This window comes from Colius striatus, chromosome 22 (genome assembly GCF_028858725.1).
Source record: "Colius striatus isolate bColStr4 chromosome 22, bColStr4.1.hap1, whole genome shotgun sequence".
In the NCBI taxonomy this organism is placed as follows: domain Eukaryota; kingdom Metazoa; phylum Chordata; class Aves; order Coliiformes; family Coliidae; genus Colius; species Colius striatus.
In genome coordinates, this window is record NC_084780.1 from 7,263,097 (window position 1) to 7,282,796 (window position 19,700).

A 19,700-nucleotide genomic window follows, 5' to 3' on the forward strand; every position below is an offset into this window, starting at 1 on the left:
AAGTTTAGGCTGGTGACTGCAGGATATTTGCTTCAGTAGGCAGCAGGGAAAATAAACAAGTGCAACTTCACCATTTTGCAACTGCACTGAGAAGGCTCATTCCCTGCCTTCCCCTCCCAGCACGCGAGGGACAGCTTCATCAAACCCGCGGGGCTCGCTGATGGCGAGTGGAACGCCCCGCCGAGCGACGCCTACCGACCTGTGCCACCTTCATCTCACTTATGCTCTTTCAACCCTTTTACCTTGCCCAGGGTCTTATGATTCTCCGTTAACAGCTGCTACCTGCCAAAGAAAAAACCACCCAACCCATGAGTGGGCATCGAAACGTGAAGAGGCGATGTGGGGAGTCGCACCTGGAATCCCCCGCGGGCTGCGGCCACGGGCCCGCTGCTGGCTGCGTGCTGAGCAAACTGGTGCAGCTGCCCACACCTCCCTTGTCAAAGCACCAGCTGAAACGGTTAGAAGAGCACAAATACCAGAGTGCAGGACGATCCCTGCTTGAACCCCTAATGCAAGGTTACTGGGAATGGTTAGTTGGAAGAGTTCCAGCCTGGATTGCCCCCAATCTGATCACCATCATTGGACTGTTAATAAATATATTTACAACTCTGCTATTAGTATATTACTGCCCAACAGCTACAGAACAGGTAAGTTATGGAGCTCTGACAATCCCTGTTTGTAGTTGCTGTTGTCTAGTAGCTGCTGACACCATTTTTCTGGTGAGTTCTTGTCTTTATGGAGAGCTGTTTCTCACTGCAGTTGTCATGCATTTAAGCTGTTCTCTAGAAATGTTTGTAATGTGTGTGCCTCTAAGGGAGTGCTTGCATGCAAAGAGAGCACATTTGGATTTGGGAGTTAGCACTTGAGTGAAACAGTGGTTCCTCTGGCCTCTGAAATAGAGTCTGGGACCAGAACCCTTCTCCTTTCAGCTGGGAAGGACCTGCTGCATGAAAGCTGCAGCCCCACAAGGCTCGAGTGCATGGGCCCACAATCAAGAAGTGGGTTGTGTGGCACGTGGTGTTTCTGCCTGTTTACTTTCTCTGCCTTGACTGGGTTAGTCACCTTTGGCTTTCTGATCCAGAGTTACCACACAATGAGAAGTGCAAGGTGACTCGATTGGCAGCAGCTGAGCCTGCCTGTGAGCCCAGCTGGAGTTGCAACACAGCGAGGAACTCGAGCTCAGCCGTGGGACTGAGCTCCAGAGTGGTGCACATGGAGAGATCAAGGCTCAAGTGCTTCCTCTGTGGCTGGTGTGACTAAACCCAGCTTATTAAAAGAAAGAAACACCTTTTCTGCATCCCCTCTGCCTGACAATTCAGTCTACCAGACAGCTTAGCACTTGGGTACAGTGTGTGATGAGCTGTGGGAACACAGTTGTCTTCTGCTGCCTGGGTAGCCTGTGCTGTCAGAAGGCTGGAGGAAAGCCAGTGGTTTTGTTCTTTGTTCTGAGTCAACTAAAATCTCTTGACCTCTCCTCAGGAGAACTGTCTTCACTTCCTATAACTCCTTGTTTCAGGAATTTCAGGGGTACAAAGCCTTTAAGAGACTTTAATTTGTTGTGCACTGGAAAAGTTTTGTCACTAGAATGTTGAGTTTTAGAAGCTGCTTCTATCTCTATGCACTGGAAAAGGGAATTACGTGGTGCAGGACTTGTGGTGTGTATCAAACAGCTGGAGACTGGCTCAAGAGTTCTAGATTTAAAAGATCTGGGCTTCTTCATAACCTTCAGATCTCCCAAGTGAGGTTGGGAAGATGTTTCACAGTTGAGTGACACGCAGTTTGCTTCCAACCAGACAAAAACCCCCACGGAGGGTGGCAGCTCTGACTCTGCATCCCTGTGCCACCTATGACATAGTGAAGGGATGTTTGCCTTTTCTAGGTATCTGTTGAAATGGGTAGTTTCACAATAACAGGGAGTTTGGCAGGTGTGAGGTCAAAAGGGAATGTTACCTTTGAGCAGTGAATGCTTGGAGCAGCTCCTCTTTTCAGACCATAACACTGTTGTAGGGCTGGATTTTAACTCATTGCTCACTCCCATAGCACTATGACATGGGGAGTGAGACTGAAACACAGCTCAACAGAGGGAATTCAACCTGTCTTTCAGCATCTTAGCAGTCAGGATGGGCCACTGACCCAGAGTGTAACTGAAAAGAGAACTATTGCATTGTGGTAATTAAACTGAAGTGCCCAGGAAGGTACCCTCAGAGCATGAGAAAGTCACAGTGCTGGCTGTGTGCTGCTGGATCGTGTGGAACAGTTTGAGTTACTTTGTGCTAAGTGGATGAGGCTGTCTTCATGCTTGAGCTGTAAAACCTCTCTGCTGAGGTAGCTTTCAGCCTGATCTGATTTGCCATCTGGCACTGTAGCCCCGTGTGCTGCTATGACAGGGAGGATGCCATCTCAGTGGCAGAGCTGTGAGCTTGTGCTTTGTCAAGTAGCCGTCTGGGGCAGAAAATGGGACTCTGAAGTGCCCAAAACCTGATATTTTAAAAAATTTGTTTCCCAAATTGCTTTCAGATGTAAATTTTCTCTCCCTTGTCGCTCAGCTTTGGTTCTGCTTTGTTTCAGAAGGGATTTGTCTCTTCTGCTGATGAAAGGTGCAGCCAAGGGAATGCAGCTCTTGCTTAGGGCCTTAGAGAAAAAGATACAGTTAGTTCTACTGCCTGCTTGCTGGCAGAGCAGTGAGCAATGAGGAAAACCTCACAACTGTGTCTGCAGGTGCATAAATCCTTGAGCCCCTTGATGTGTAATCCCAGGAAGCTCAACAAAAATGCAGAACTGAGGATCTCTAGTAACTGAAATGAATTTAACTCTACATTTAGCAGTTAATGGAGCTGTTAATCTCTTATGTCTGTGAGATAAACCCTACCAAGATACCTTCAAACTATCTCATTCTCTGGGTCCTTTTGCTGGATTTGTTGCTGGGAAGGGTCTTCAGGCACATACATTTTCTAATGGTACCTGATGGTTGTGTTTGTTTAAAAAAGAGATTTGGATAAGAGAGTTGTGAAACCTTATGCAGGCACAAATAACACCCACACAGCTAAAGAAAGTAGCATTTAAGAAGAGCCAGCAATCTGATTTTACTTTTAAGTGTAGAGAGGGGAAAATTACCTGAAGGCAACTTAAACATTGTCTATCAAATCTGGATACGAGCAACAGAAATGGGATTGTGGGCTGGAATTCTGTAATGTCTAAATGAGTCCCTACGTGTCCCTCTGCTTTTGGGTCCCACCTTTCCCTCTTCCCTCTCTTCTCGTGCTGGTTTGTGTGGATGCACAGCTAGAAGCAGAGCTTTTGAGACAGAATTGACTGTTGTAGTCAAATGCAGTAGCAGGAGCAATCCAAGCTGTTGACAGAAGTGTGTTGAGGTTGATGTGCCACAAAGGAGTCGTGACTGTGTAGAGCAAAAGAAGCTGCACTCCAGAGCTTTATGAGAGGCAAGTGCTTGATTAAGCTACTTGGGTATGTTTGGGCTTTATTGGCATGGTCTGTAAAATAGAATTGCTCATAAATGCTCACTTTTATGAAGTGTATCAAATGGGAAGATTGCAAAATATCCAACACAATCTGTTTTATAGGTGTGTAATGTGAGATGGGCTGATGGCAACCCTCTGGCTTCTGTGGTCACAATGGTTTATGCTTCAAATACTGAACAAAGCCTTTGGTCTAGTGAGGATTTGGTGTCAGTTGTATTTCTGCAGAAGTAAAAATCACTCTTCAGGATGTGACTATTAAGGGTTATTAACAGATTGGCCAAAGCTGCTGTTACTAGTAATAGGAAAACCAGAAGTGCTGGAGGAGCTGTGCACTGGAGCTTTGCAGATCTGGGGAGGTGTAATAGCTAAACTTGAACTCTAAAAGTTTGAGCACTTTGCAGTGACATAGTTAGTTCCTAAATGCCAGCGCTGCCTGGTCATGGCTTGTACTTGGCAGTGTTTTAGTACGTGACACCTCACTGAGGGCCTGTGAAGATGAGCTCAGTGTTTGTGACAGTTGCACATTTAAGGCCTAAAGATGGTTTTTGAATTTTTAAATCACTCAGACAAGTTGCACAGACTCCTACTGGAAGGAGAAGCAAGGCAAGGGCTTAATTGTATACTGCTCTGCAAGTGTAGTGCTGTAATTTGTGGTGCCTGTTAAGCTAAGCCAGTAATTCTTGTCACAGAAATAAATGTTTACATTTCACGTGTCATAAGCCACTGTGCCTGTCCTTGCAAGGGCCAGCTGCTGAGAGGTCTGTGCATGTGATGGGAAGGTGTGTGCCAGTGCAGAACCACTGTGTGACAGGATAAGGTGGATCAACTTTAGGTGCTTTTTTGCAGGTTGAAAAGCTTCTTTTACTCTCATGGACTTTCTTATTTCAGGCACCTCCCTGGGCATACATTGCTTGTGCATGTGGCCTTTTCATCTACCAGTCTCTGGATGCTATAGATGGAAAACAAGCAAGAAGAACAAATAGCAGTACTCCATTAGGAGAACTTTTTGATCATGGCTGTGATTCGCTTTCCACAGGTATTGTCATCTTTAATTGGAGTATGAGGGTTAAATGACTTCATTTCAGGTGTCAAATCTGGAGTAAAGTACTTCTTTATTGAAGAAGAGGACAACTGAATGTAAAGCTTTTGAGTCAGCCTCTCTCTGTAGACAGTGCTCTTGACCAACTCAATGAATTTGCTCTGGAGACATTCCAAACCCAGCTGGATGAGTTCCTGTGTGCCCTACTCTAGGTGGTCCTGCTCTGGCAGGGGGAGTTGGACTGGATGAGCTTTCCAGGTCCCTTCCAACCCTTGAGATTCTGTGATTCTTCTCTGATGTTATACTGGGGAGGAAAATGAAGCATGTGTGTCATTCAGTCTGAGCAGTCTTCTGTGTATGCTTCCTCAGAGGCTTGGTTAGCAAAACCTCTGTAAGCAGTTGTCAGAATGCTCTTCTATGTAACTTTTAGCTGGAATCTATGTGGATAAGATTAGAATCAACAAGATCAGTTCTTAGGTAGGTAGAGTTTGTTGTCCCTCCTTAAGCTTTAACCCCATTGCAGAAGCACCATCAGATGCTTTTGGTTACTTAAAATCTAAAGCTCTCAAGCCTTCACAGTTTTATGATACTTTATGGAGGGTGGAGGGCAAAGTGGAGATACTTTAGGAGTCTTGAATGACACACTTTGGATTTCCTTAATGGCATAATAAAAATTAAGACAAAAGGGGCAAAAATCTCTCCATCAGATCTTGGATACTGAGGAGAAACCTCAGAGCTGTGTCTGCAGGGGTATAAACCACTTGAGTCCCTTGATGTCTAATCCCAGGAAGTTCAATAAAGTCGTAGTAGACTAAGAAACCCTCACTATTGAGGACTTCTAATCACTGCTATGGATTTAACTCTACAGTTAGCAGTCTATACTTTTACAAACTGGAAGTGTTAATGTCTGGATTAACTGGAAGTGTCTGGGAATGGGCCCCATCAGGACACCTTCACGCTGTCTCCTCTGGCTCCTTTTGTTAGATGTGTTTCTGGTAAGGATCTTGACACCCATACACCCTTTTTACTCTGTAACTGATTTTCTTCTGCAGTCTTTGTGGTTTTGGGCACTTGTATTGCTGTGCAGCTGGGAACCAACCCTGACTGGATGTTCTTTTGTTGTTTTGCTGGAACGTTCATGTTTTACTGTGCCCACTGGCAGACGTACGTCTCCGGAACGTTGCGCTTCGGCATGTAAGTACCTCGGCTCAAAAAGAAACTGAAAGTGGGGTTGCTTTCCTGTCTATATGCACTTGATGTGGTTGTAGAGCACATCCTTAGAGCAGTAGCAAATTGCTCCTGGTTTTGTACATGCACACTTAGAACGTGTGGTAGCTATTACCTGTCGGCTCTGCAGTTAATTGTGAGCGTTGTTTAGCTTGTTTTAGGAGCAGTCAGATATCCTGTTGTCCTGTTGCTTGATTAGGAGCTTCTGATGTGATTTAAACCTAAATAAATACAGGAAAGTGCCTGCTGTTTCATCCCCAAGAATGGAAAGCTTTTGTCAGATGGTGGCAGTCTGGCTTTAGTATTCAGTTAACTTCCTACCTCTGGATACTGCCTGACTTGTGGCTTGAGACCATGCACAGTTTGTCTTTACTGTGAGCCATAACTCTTAAAATATAGTGTATTAATTGACATTGTGCCTGCAATTGAAAGTTCTGAATCTCTTGGGCAGACCATAGTTCTGTCAATAATGGGAACAAAGCTGTAATGCCAGGAAAGTCAATGGCTGAAATGCTGTTAACTGCTGGGTGAGGGTGGGTGGGGAAACAGAAGGAAAGGACCAGGGGGATCCACTAGCCTTAATATGGAAATGTGTGCTTATTCCATGTTTTGCCTTCATAGATCTAACAAATATATTTCAAATAAATACCCTGCAGAATGATTTTTGCCTCTGGAAGCCTCTGAAATGTGCTCTTAGTCTGTGTGGGGTTTTGGAACAACATGAACTGTTTATTTACAGCCTGTTGCTGTTGATCCATAGATACCCAGATACTGCTGAACTAGGCCACAGATGGGCTTCTTGTCTGTAACAGCTTTTATTGGCAGATTCTCTTGAGAAACTTCTGTGTTTCTTCTCAAAAATGTAAGACACTGGAGCACTTTGTAATGTCTGTTGGAGGAAGAGAACAAAAAATCTAGATCTCTCTTCTCATCCTGACTCCACCAAAGCAGATTGAATAGTTTCAGTCAGTTCTGATAGCTAAATCCTTCAAGTAAAGCATCTGCCTCAAAGCTCTTAGTGGCTGAGGCTTCTCACTTCCATGCTGTACCCAAGATCTCAATACTGAATGCTTTTAGTGCCCTTGGAATGGTATGAGGCCCTGCTAGTGAAAGTTGTCCTGTTATGGATCAAAGAACACAGAAACCCCAACCTTGGCATGTGCTTGACTTTACAGATGGATGCAAGTAGCAAACTCACCCCATTTGCTTTTGTGCTTCAGCAAATGTGTCCACTGCTCCTGGTATTTGCTTTATGTTGTGCTTTTTGCTTTTGTGAGGAGCCTTTCTATTTTGTAGGCAGCATTTTGTAGCAGTTGCTCTAGTTCTGCATGGCCTGGGGGGGAATTTGATGGGCTGCCAATATGTAGGTGATTTAGGGAAGGCAACATGCACACAGTTGTGTGTGGATCATTCTGTTGGATAAGACAGCACTGTTTAATAGACACATTTGTTCATTTGCCCTGTGTCAGAAGGCTAATAGCCTGCCATAAGCTGATGTTCATTTGGATGGCAAAAACCCTGAGATGATTTATCCAGTTAACTGATTCTCACTGTTTTTTTCATCAGCTTTCATTTCACCAGTCATCAAACTGGGAAACAGTCCTGGTTTATCTACCCTTTCAGATCCACTAGAGCATGCAGACTTAGGTATTCTTACTCCTGAATAAGTGGAATCAGAGATGGCTGTTGGAAAGAGACAAAAGGGTCTTGGTGCAGAGCAGCTTTTTCCTGTCTGTGTCACTGACACAGTAACTGCCAAAACCCCACTGAGGGGGCTGAGAACAGCAGTGATGTTTTAGGAAGCAGGTCAGCATTTCAAACTTGCATTCCATTCCAGCAAAGCAGGAAGGAGCTCACTGTTATCACTCACTGTGTTTCTGTGATGAGATTATGTCCAATAAATAGCATTTCATTAGGGAGCAACTCAATAAGCAAATGGAAACAACTTGGAGAAGAGCAGCAGTCTGCTAAAGGGAGAGAGAGGGCTGTTTCACTCCTTACAGCTCAAACTCAAACAGTTAAATGTATCATCAGCTTGGCTTGCTGAAAAAGTCCATTGTCTTTAAAAAAGAAGATAAATTTATGTCAGATGAAGTGTGTGTTTGTGGAACAGAATGTCTGATTGGTATGTGCTGTCACTGTACCAGCCTCAACAGTTCTCTGAAGCCATGCAGGGTGTACTTTGTGTCAGACTTATCTGCAGAGCACGAGCTCTCACCCTGTGGGAGGAGGAAAGGAGATTTGCTTCTGCTGAATTCCTACAGAGTATTGCAGGTGGAGTAGGAAAACTCTTAGTTTAATTGTGGCCAGTTACTGAATACCTCACGTGTGCTGGCTGTTTTCCTTCCCAGTGGCTGGGAGCTGCCCTGCACTACTCCAGGATGGTGGAATAATGAGTTGAGGTGTTAAGGTCCTAGGGATCTGTCTTATCTTTTGAACCAAGGATGTAGTTGTATTAGATCTTGGCAGCTGATGCAGACTTTTCAAATAGAGACTGGAGGTGGTTAAATAGCTCACAAAAATAGCTAGAGGTCAGTATTGCTTAAAAATTCCCTGTGAGGAAGCAGAAAGTGTCTCAAAGCAAGTTGGGGTGGCTGCAGAAAGTCACAGCAGTGCACAGGCAGCAGAAAGCTGCTGGGATTGGGTCAGATGCAGCAGTTTTGTTAAGAGCAAACCCTCCCCTGGGAATGGACTCATGAAAGAGCAGGAATATATGCACATTCAAAGAAGCTAAAGGTGATTCTGAATTGCAGGAAAACATTCAATATTAGAGCAGCCCAAATACTTTGTTCTCCTGTCTTTCAACACAGTAACTAGTTTATCTGGGCTGTGGACTTGCTGCACAGTGAGCTTTGTTTCAGGCTTAATCTTCTCTGGGTGCAGCTGTGCCACAACTAGGACATCTCTGGTTTGGAAACAGTACTTTTTTGGTCTTCTCCATATCACCAAAGTCAAGCAGATCAAGTATTTTAGTAACATGCTGCAGAAACCAGAAGCATTAAGGAATATGTTGCACAAACCCTGAAAGAATCTGCCTGCTGTCAGCTGGAGCCCCAATGGGATTACTAACTGTGTCCCAGACTTGTTCCACTTGGGTTCAGTAGGGCACCTGCTTGCTCTTCTGGCTTCAGGAGGTGTGTTAAGAGGCATCTGGCTGTGCATGTTTGGTGCTGTATCCAACCTGACAAGGTCAGTGCACAGACAGTCTGGCTCTGCAGGAGCACTCAATTCCAGAAGAGTTAGCAGTGAAGCTCGAGCTATTAGTCAGTGTCAGATCTGAGCATTGCAACTGGAGTGTTGTGTTCAGCAGAAGACAAAGGTAGAGACCTTGTTTGGCAATGCTGGACTGGGGAGAACTACTAAACCATATTTAAAACCCTACTCTCCAACATTTCTACTGCATTATCTGGTTTATCCCAACTTTTCTTAATTGAACAACTTTTCTTATTGGAACAGGGCCTTGGGGGTGTCCCCATCCCTGGAGGGATTCCAAAGCCAAGGTGCTGAGGGCCATGGGATAGTGTGGCCATGGCAGTGCTGAGGGAATGGTTGGACTCTGATCTTAAAGATCTTTTCTAACCTCAACCACTCTGTAATCCTGTGAAATATGGAGAGTGGGTGATAGCAGAAGCTGTGGGGCTGTGTGTACATAAGTGTGTAAAGATCCACACACAAGGAGATGGAAGTTAGTTTCTGAGGATGCTTCATGAGGGTGTATCAGTAAGCACAGGGGAAGCATCAGCTCTCACCAGCTTTCAGATAACTGGAAACTTTAGAATGTTGCTTCACTGTTTGAATAATGCTCCCTGGAGAAAGCAAAAGAAAACAGCCATTGTTGAGGAATGCTGGAGAATGTAGGGGAACATTCCTGTTGAGTGACAGTGTAAGAGTTGTACATGAGCAAGAGCCTGCTTGATGAGGAGATGGTTTAGGGAGGGAAGGGTAACTGGGTTAATCTGAGCACTCTTGCCAGTGCTGCCACAGAGGTGTAAAGGAAAGATGAGCCAGAAAGTCTATATTTCAGAAAGCAGCTAAAATGAAGCTGTCATCTTCAGCAGTTTGCAGAAGAGGGATCTGTGTGTTGTCTTAATTCATAATAGCAAAATACAGAGGTGGAAGCTTTCCAAGTCAATGTTTAGCACACTGAGTTCTTGCTCTAGGAAGGAGCTTCAGGATCTTGGGATTATGGTAGGAGATAAGGCAGCAATCTCCATTCTTGTAGCACTTAAACCTTTCCATCTTAGGAGTTTTTCCAAAGCTTCTGGAAGAACTTTAACACCTTGGTTATTTGCAGAGGAAAAGTTGAAGCTCAATAAAGTCTCTGTTGATGTTGGGGGGGAAACTGGTTTCTCTGTGCTTACAAGAAGTGTGTGTTGCAGCATTGTTGTGGTAGATGTGAAGCTTTCTGACTGCAGCCTGCTGTACTGCAGTCACTCCCTGCCAGCTGCCAGCAGTTCTGCTGTGCTGGTGGGTGTCACAAATATGTGTAAGTGCCTTGCTATGGCATTAAATATGTACAGCTGAAATTGCTGAGAGTTGATCTAAACCATGGGAGGGGTTTCCACACCATGATCCTCTTCCTCTGCCTTTCCCTCTAACAAGTCCCTTACCAGTGTTTTAAAGCAGGAACTAAGTGGTCACGTGCAGAGATGCTGCTGTTGGCTTTTCTGCCTTTGTGACTGAAACCTGTTCTTGCTGCTGTGTGGAACAGTGAGCTTCAGCATAATGAGGTGAAGCACAGGGCTGTTGTCTGACCTCTACAACTTTTAACCTACATTAGTGAGCAGCTAAAGGAAACAGTTATGTACTGCTCTAAGTGGATTGCAGCAAGGAAAACACAAAGCTTATGGCTCACTTGCAATATTTTCTACCTCAACATGAATCACCTCTGGCTGGAAACAATTTGAATTCATGTCCTTATTTTTTCTGCCCACGTTGCTTTAGTGATGCTCTTTGTGTTTAGTGATGCTCTTTGTGTTTAGTGATGCTCTTTGTGTTTCATGATGCCCAAGTGAAAATGCTGGACTGGAATGAGTTAAGGTTAAACTCTGTAATAACCTTTAAAATTAAGCTCCTAGCATGTGACTTAGCCTTTTTTTTTCTCTTGTGTTGTGATGATGAACATTCTCTTCTTGCTGCAGTGGTTCCCTTAAGAAAACAATCCTTTGTCTCAGGCTCAGATTCGTAGTTCATTGCCCAGCCTGAGTAATCCCACTTGCACGCTTAGATACGGATAAGACAGATGGAAGAGTCATCATTCCTCAGACCAAAGTGCTGCTACACAGAGTATTAGAGTAGACACATCCCCTTGAGTTTTCCAGCCTCCTAACTCCTGTTTTCTCATGACAAGAGTGCTTTTTCTTGTCTGCTGTGTTTTCTACACGGGACTGTTGCAAGAAGTTCTGTCTGTGGGGGAGGAGGATGGAATGTGAATGCCCCCCCCCAGTTTCACACTGTTAAGCAGAAGCTGTATTAGATCAGCTGTATTGGTAGTGACTGACTTGATTTTAGAGCAATTTCCAGTGAAGTGTCTGTTTCCTGTTGTTCTTTGTGCACTTTCTCAGGAAATCTTTGCCTTCAATCCTTTTGGTTCACGGTTGTGGAGAACAAAACTGACGGCAGCTGCCTCAACTCTGAAGCTTGATTCAGTGGTGGCCCTTGTGAAGTCTAATGGCTTGTTTCATCTAAGTGAACCTTTTAAGAATTGCCCACAGAATATGCTCAATAAATTAGCACTGGCAAGAGTATATTCTGGATGCATGACTAATCAATTGTGTGTTAATTGGCTCAAGGCTCTCGCCAGCAAAGCCAGCCAGCCTGCTGCCAACATCTGAGAGGTCAGCACATGCCGAGGTCGATGGCCCCTTCTTAAGCTTTCCTGGGTAACACTGGGGAAAAAGAAAGTGAATCTGTGTCTGAATTACAAATATCACTTAGAGTAACAAAGAGAAAAGGAGAAGAAACTGCAGCTGTCCAAAAATACCAGTGAGCTGTGGTGTTTCCGAGCTGTGGTGTTTCTGTGTGCAACTTTCTCTTCCTCTGCTCCCTCAAATACCAAATGTCACCTTTTCTAATTATATATTGTATTCTGTGCTGTGATAATTAAATGAAGGATGTTTATCAGCCTGCAACTGGGTGCAACCCCCTCTCCAGACATGGGACTGCACGTTGTGACGGCACTTGTTGAGCTCAGTGGGTGCAATCACCATGAGCCTTGTTTCTTTGCTGTACCTTTCCAGTTGCATATCCATAAACACTGCAACAAACAGGATCTCTGCCATGGCTGAATCTGTTACTGCCAAAATGATTCCCTTTTTTTTTAAACTGGGTAGTTTGTAGTTTTAATTGGATCCTGCTTTAAGATTTCTTGGTTCTGGTGAAATGCAGCCTTGGAGCGTTTCATGAGGAGGATGTGTGGTACCTGCAGCTCTGTTGGCTGTGGTGTATTTTTTCACCCCTTTATCTCAGGGCTGAGAAATAAAAGTATACAGAACAGAGTTTGGTTACCACTGAGCAGAGATCCAGAGCTCACTCCACTTGTTTTAGCATTACTTGCCAAGAAGCCAAGGGGTTCCACGAGCAGGGAGCTGTGACTGTGCTTTCCCTTAGAGGTGGCAAACTGAAGGTGCAGGCTGAGCTTCTGCAAAAATAATACACAATGGCTTTGGGAGATGAAGAATGTATGTAATCAGTGTCACTGGGAGATGGGGCATGGAGATGAGTGCTCCTGGATGGTGTTTGATGATGAATTTTACTTGCTGTGACTTGGAGCAAGGAATTTGACTTCTTCCTGCACACACCTCTGAGTGTGTTTGCCCTTGCGTTGGACTGGGACTGTAAAACTAAAGTGCAGAAGCTCTGAATGGAGTCTTAAACATGTCAAACACTCTGTGGGTTACACTATTTTGTATTAATTCATTAATACTTTCCATTTTTGTGCTTGTTAATTCCCATCCCCTGAACTACCCTTTAAACCATCTCCCTGCTGCCCAGTCGTTGCCTGGATTTTCTCCTTTAGGCCGTGACTGAAGATCCCTTCTGGTGGCTCCACTTGAAGTGCTCAGCAAAATGTTTTGAAATGTTTCTTTCCCTTGCATGTAGATTTGATGTTACGGAGTCTGTGCTCTGTACTGTAGCAATCCAGCTCCTCACAGGAACCCTGGGGCCCTCCTTCTGGAACTATACGGTAAAGTGAACGTTAGTGCTGCCTGGCAAGCGATGGCATGGACTGAGCACAAGCAGCACCTTTGTCATGCACATCAGTGACCCAGGAAAAAAACCATCATTCTGAGACTATTTCACAACTGCTTTAACAAAAATGGGGAGTGGGGATAAAAATGTTTGCAGAGTATGAGCGAGCCATCAAAATCTGACCTTGCTGCAGAGAATTGTGTGGAGTGCATCGCAGTTTCACTTGAAAACAAAGCAAAAAGCTGCCTGTTACCCTGAGCAGCTGCCTTTAAACTGTTCTTTTTCTTTTTTTGTCACAGTCCTGACTCCACCTAAAAGATAACCAGGGTTGTGGAAGCTGCTCTGTAAGTCTGGGTGTAGAATAATCTTGTTGGAACTCCATTTTCAAGCTGTAGAAGCGTTTTCATTGTTGCTTTTTAAATACCTTCCCACCAGGAAAAAAAAACCCAAACCAAGAAGGAATTGCTTAGCTAGTTCAGGGAACTGGGGGCTGTGCAACAGCTTCAAAAGTCACAGGGTGCTGCTTAAAAATACCTGTTTTGAGCTGTACCACTCATCCATGTGGTCCAGTCACTTTGCTGTGGTTGGAGCTTTGTCATGAGGTAACTTCATTTCCTGGTTGTCTTTCTTTTCAAAATGCTTTTCCTTATGTCTGTGCTAAATATATCCTTCTCCCTTCTGCTTTACTACTCCTTAGAAAGGACTTTCTCTTCCTTATTTCAGCTTTTTTTAGTACAGTGGATATAGGTGGTTCCCCCCCAATACAATGGCTTGGTTAAAAGTGAGTTCTTTGGGTTCCTTGAAACTTCTGGGTAATAATCCAGTGACTGTGAGGAGTTTTCCTTGACATATTTAAGCATGTAAGAATGGCTTTTTGATAGCCTTGCAACTGCCTCAGATTTTAAGTAAAACTTGAGTTGCTGGGGGTGTGTTTTTGGTGGTTTGTTTACATACCCTTTGTCAAACTCCCATCCATGCAAGTGGTGCTGTTCCCTTGTGTTCCCTTGTCATGGCTCAGCACAGTCTCTGCTTTCAGGAGGCTATTAGAAAGAGTCCTTAATTACCAGCCTGACTTCACATCCAACAATATCAGCCATCTGGTAAATGATGGTGTGTGTCATCTCCAGTGGCTGATGAAAGCCAAGTGCCAGTTAGTGCTGGGAGGGTAGGCAGATGACATAATGTTTAAACACTTTTGTTGACAGTCTATGAAAAGCTGGAAATACTTAGTGCCAGGAAATGGTCGTGGAGCAAGAAATCACTTGAAGGAAGGAAGAATTTAATCAAGATTTTAGCCTTTTGTGCTAACAGCATTGACTCTGCCTGAGAAGTCATTCAGGGCAAAGAAAATCCCTTTAGTACCGAAACATTTGGAGGTTTCCAAAGTCACCCCTTGGTGTGATGATGATGTGAGAGGAAACAACTCCAGTTCAGGAATGAAAGTGGACTGTTTGAATGGCTGAGGACAGATTACCTTCAGATGGGGGAGAGGGAGGTGTTCTGCTTTTCTGCTCAGGTGACTGGGAGTTGATGGGGATCTCTTCCACCCTTTGCCAGTCAGGAAGAAATAGATGCAGTGGTTGGTAGGAATGGGGTGTGGGTGTAGTGGATGAAACAGCATTTTGTCACTTCAGCTCCAGTAACAATGCCAAGGTTTTCCATGTGACAAGTTCCCTCCTGCACACTAATTCTAGCCAGTTTTTTAAGCACACTGAATTATGCAAGAGACTTAATTTTCATCTTAACTTCTCTAGTTTCAGATGCCTGCTGGCACCTTGGTTTTTAGTCTAAACTAATAAAGATGCTTCTGCTTCAAAGCCGCTCACCCAGAACACACCAAGTGTCCTGTTTGTTTTACATGGTTTGAAGTGGGGTGATGCAGGTTTTTCTTTCAGTATCACAACATCTCAGAGCTAGCTGAGCTACAGGAAATATGAATCAATGCTCCTGTCTTCCATCTGATAGCAGTTTCATGTGAGAAAACAGAGTAAACAGCCTGGCCTTGAAAACACCACGTCTGTGCACTTCATATTTTACCAGTTTCTGAGTCTTGCAACACAGGTAAACCTTGTACTTAGATGTGCTTCTTTAGGGGTTGTTTTATTCACCAAAGAGTGGGGAAAAATCCATTCTTAAATTGTTAATGAAGTCTGTTTTGCCTTTAGCCTGTGGGGAATTTGTTTAAAAGAACATGAGGCCTTTAACCAATGGAAAACGTGTGCTGGGAGTCAAGTTAAAACAGGTTTGCTCTAACTTGAAGTGGAAATGTGCAGAACTCCAAAGGGTTTCAGGCCTGCCTCTTTCTTCCTGCAGCTCTGCAATGTCACCCTTCAGTACCTGAACTGCTGGAATGTGACTTTTCTTTGGAGTGTTTTACCTCACACCGTGGTGTTTTTCCAAAGGCCAGGATTGGGCAGTTTGAGTTCAGAGCAAACTGCAAAGGAAGGTGTTTAAGGTGACTGAATCTGGACATTACTCACACTTCTTTAGGAGATACCATGTGAAAATGATACTGTTCCTCATAATCTTGTCAGGGAAGAGAAGGTGGAAAACAGCAAGCAATCTGCAGTGAGGGTTGGCAGGGCAGGGGAGGCCAGATTCAGAGTAAAACATGTGCAATGTGTGCAGTAAAACTGAGGCAGATGGGGATGAAATATGCATTAAAAGATGCACAACTCTTATGCTTCCTTGACTTCATCTGAATTAAAACACCAAGATAGTTTTCTTTATAGCTTTTAGCTCACAGAGGTAGCTGCTGCAGTGTTGACATTGTTTGCCCTAGTCCCGGATTGCCACCTCCAGTTCTCCAGAGCTGCTGCTTTGTTGTTCTTTCCCAACACCAGTTTGCTGCAGATCTGGGATTTTTCAGGGTCCTTCTCAGTGTTCTTTCCCAGCCTTGCAGTTGGATGTTCTGTCTTGGCATTTTTAGTTTGTTAAACTATTGAGTCTAGGTTCTTTGTTGCTTTGTCTACAGTGTGTGACCTTTGTTCCTTGGTTCTTTGCCTGGATGTTCCTGGTGATCTGAAGAACTCAATTCAGGATCTTCTGTTTATTTTTTAGAAGATGAAAGAGCCTCTGGTTTATTTAAAGAAGTGAGGTTTTTTTGGGACTAGGCTGCTTTTTTTGTCCATTGAGGAACTGTTACAATAACTTTAGTTCCATCTGTTGCATGTCTTGGGGGAAACTGTTTCATGTTTGTCATTTCAGAGGTGTAAGGGATCTGCCACAGATCATGCTCCATGTCTCTGCATCATCCTAGCAACATGAACTGTTTGGGCAATGCTGATGTGACTCAATTTGTCAGGAAACATCAGGCAAAAAAGCTGTCAGGGTAGGGGAAGTGTGGCCCAAGAGATTGCTGAAAATATCCCACTTAAGAGGCTCCAAGAAACCCCTTTGCTTGAGCTGCACAGTTCACACCAGCAGCTCTTTCTGTTTGGTTTTTCTTACAGTCCACTGTAACTAAATACAAACACAAGGAGAAGACAGAATCAGACTTTGAACTGGCTCATTCCCTTCTTGCTTTGATATGCCTTTACTTTCCTACAGCTCTGCTGATGGTGCCAGGCTTCTGGTTGTGGGCAGTAACTCAAGGGGAAGGGTCCTGCAGCTCCAAAGACCTTCCCCCACTTCTCATTTCTTGGTGGGGTGTTTTTATTCTCCTTGTGCTATCTTTTTGCATTGAAGCTAAAAATACTCCTCTACTCTTGGTCAATAAATGACCCACTACTGCAGTTTGTTACCACAGCCCTTGGCATAGGGAGAGGCTCCAATGTGCAGGGAACTTGGAGGTGAAAAAATAGAGTACTATTTAGGGGATATTTAAGAGCAGTTAATATTATCACTCTGGAAATGATTGCCCTGGCTGCTACATGTGTAATTTGTGTCAAAAGACCAGTGTGCACAGTGCTGAAAGGCTTTAGTTGGTCTCCACACAAACTAAGGAAGCAGCTTTCCATGCAGCCCTGCTTCTGTCTTGTTCTTTTATTAGGCACCTTCCCAGTTCTACTGGAGTTTCAAATGAATGTGGTGACTAAGGCCATTTATGGGTCTTTTTATTACTGTCACATTTTACCTTGAAGCAGTTTGTAGATACAAGTTAATCATTAAAGTGTAGGAAGGAATGTCCTCTGGAGTGTTAATGTCTCCCAGGTAGTGCTGTGCATCACTTTGCTCAGTGTCTTTCCTGACAAAGCCATTGTTGCTTTGGTTTCTAATTGCATTCTTTCCCTTTTTTTTAAACTGTGTTACATTTTAAGGGCTGTTCAGGACTTCTGTGAATGCTGGTAGCAGTGCACTTGTGTCTCATTTGGAAGTCTTGACTTGTTCTTGCTTTCACTCCAGTGTCATCCAAGCCTGGAGCTGCACAGTCACTTTGACTCAGCACATTCAGCTGCCAAAAGAGGCTGTGCAGACCTTCCACCACCCTCTCCATTGTGCTTGCATCATTCTTGAGGCCACTCAAAAGGCATGAGGAAAGTTTATATGCTACAAGTAGGGACAGGAACCTTTCTTTTCTTCTCCTTTTTCGTTTGGGTCAGTTTAAGCTCATTTCCAGCCCAGCTGATGGCATGAACCTGTAGAATTGTCACAAGGGACAAGGTGGGACTGAGCAGGCATGTTTTTCTGGGGGAGAAAGTGCTTGATCTTCAGAGAAGTGCTGCTCCTTTTAGCAGCAGTGTGGATTTAGTCCAGTTTAGAGCTCTAGTTGCACAGTCATCTCAAACTCAAGTTAAATGAATGGAGGAGCACCAACCCCCCCAGGCCCTTTCCCTCCAGCAGCTTCCCAGCCCCTCGTCCCCCAGCCTGGGGTTGTGTGCATTCACAAGAAGTGACTTGAGGCAGAGCTGTGTTATTAGAGAGAAGGAATATGCCATCAATATTTCATATGGTCTCAAAGGATTGTTTTTGATGCAGTGCTTCAGTAGGAGACAGTTTGACACAGCTTCATGTTATGCCCCAGCCAGACTGTGCTGAGATTTCCCTTTTCCTTCACTTCTATTTCTGGAATGGATTTGTTTTGGCTGTTTTTCCTCCTTGCTACCTCCAGGATTTCTGCACACTCTTTAAAACAAGGTCTTAGAGTTATTCTTTTCTGTGAGCCTTTCCTTCTTGTGCTTCCGCTGAACACAAAAGTTTCCCTGGAACCAGAAGTGGTTTCTCCTCTTGCTGGTTGTGCAAACCAGCAAAGCAGCTGCCTGTACCTTTCCATCTGCATCAACTCTTCAGGGATTCACCTTTCCTTTTAAAGTTTGATGCTATTCAGAGGGAATATTCCTATTTAAAGCTAGGGTAGGGAATATAACGGGGTTAAAAAGCTCTTTCCTGCATTTTTAGCTTGTGAAAGACATGAGGTTTTTTTCCTGTTTGGTGGGTAAGGTTAAAACTGAATATTTCTCAGTTTAAAAAGAGTTCCAACTGCTCCTTTTTGATCAAATGGATTGTTATTGCACTGGGAAATAATGTACAGCCCAGCATGGCTCTGAATTTTAACCATAAACATGAAATAGTTTTGCTTCCTAAATTCTGAATGAATTTTTGCCTCTGGTTTTCCTGAGTGTTTTGGAGTTTTTACACTGTGCATGAGAGAGGAGAGCTGCTGAGCTTGCAAATAACTGACTTGAAATTGCTTTGAATAACTTTTGCTTTCTTTGGCTTTTTGTACCTAATCAGAATTGATGTGACTGAAGTACAAATCTTCATAATAATCATGCATTTACTGGCAGTGATTGGAGGACCACCTTTTTGGCAATCTCTGGTAATTTTGTTCATGTTCTTATTCCTTTTAATAACCTCATAAGACATCTGGAAATCTACCTCCATCGAGGAGCACAGTTTAATTTGAGGGGAATGTCTTGCTTTTCCTCCTAAACTGAAGTACATAAGTGTGGGTCCCATGGCAGTAACTCTGCATTCTGGTTTTACCAGAGTTCTGAAAGCAAGCTGGTATGTTGTGTCTTGTGTTTGCAGGTAGAAAGCCACCAAACATTGTGCAGACTTAAACATGCCTTTGGTGAAGTCCAGCTTCCTTTGAAGGAGCTGACCCAAACCTGAATGAATTTCATGCCAGCAGAGGAGTACTACATTGGGTTGAGGATATGGGGGGAAGCTTTTGGAGAGCAGCTGGTAGTCAGTAGATAATTTGGCCTGCATGTGGCTCAACTCTCATCTGCAATGGGGAGGGGAAAGAAAAAGTCACTTGATTTTTAAGGTGATCATCATAATGAAGCCAGCTGAGTTTCCTGGGCTGGCTGTGCTCCCCAGGCAATGCCAGCTGGCAATTCACAGGCTGTCCTAAGTGAGCTTTATATTTGCATGACTGAAGCCACATTGAGCTATGAAAATGGGTAGAGACAACATCCACTTTTCCAGAGAAAAGCACATGCATGCATCCCTAAATGAAAAATCACAGGTAATTTCTGGAAATAGCATCTAACCCCCTGATTTGCTGGGAGATTTGATCCTTCCTGAGGGTTCATCTTGTTCTTGTAATGAATAGATGCAGTTCTTAAGGCTGACAAAGAAATCTTGATTTGCAATTAAACCAAGAGATGGTCAGAAATTAACTGAAACATCTCAAATTGATGAGTTTCTAACCTGCTTCATAGAACTAGAGAAATGGATCCTCTAGTGTTGTAGAGAACAGAAAGAGGGGTTAACCTGAGGTATCCCAATTCTGCTTCATGGGCCTAAAACCTCCTTCACCCTCCCAATCAATTATGTAAAGTGCAAAATGAAAACCATCTAAAGAAAATGAGTGTGTT

At 43.9% G+C, this 19,700-nt stretch overlaps 1 protein-coding gene across 4 annotated transcripts in view; it reads left to right on the forward strand.

Moving 5' to 3' along the window:
• Window positions 1–19,700, forward strand: part of CEPT1 (choline/ethanolamine phosphotransferase 1) — a 34,837-nt gene that overhangs the window by 7,538 nt on the left and 7,599 nt on the right. For 3 of the 4 annotated variants that reach the window (XM_062013345.1, XM_062013348.1, XM_062013349.1), the window contains exons 2-5: window positions 252–647; window positions 4,368–4,515; window positions 5,571–5,712; window positions 18,610–18,694. In XM_062013345.1, coding sequence (XP_061869329.1) covers window positions 309–647; window positions 4,368–4,515; window positions 5,571–5,712; window positions 18,610–18,694 — 714 coding nt within the window. In that variant the 5' untranslated portion in view covers window positions 252–308. Of the gene's footprint in view, window positions 1–251; window positions 648–4,367; window positions 4,516–5,570; window positions 5,713–12,846; window positions 12,932–18,609; window positions 18,695–19,700 lie in introns of all 4 variants that reach the window. The other variant, XM_062013347.1, reaches the window with a different exon arrangement.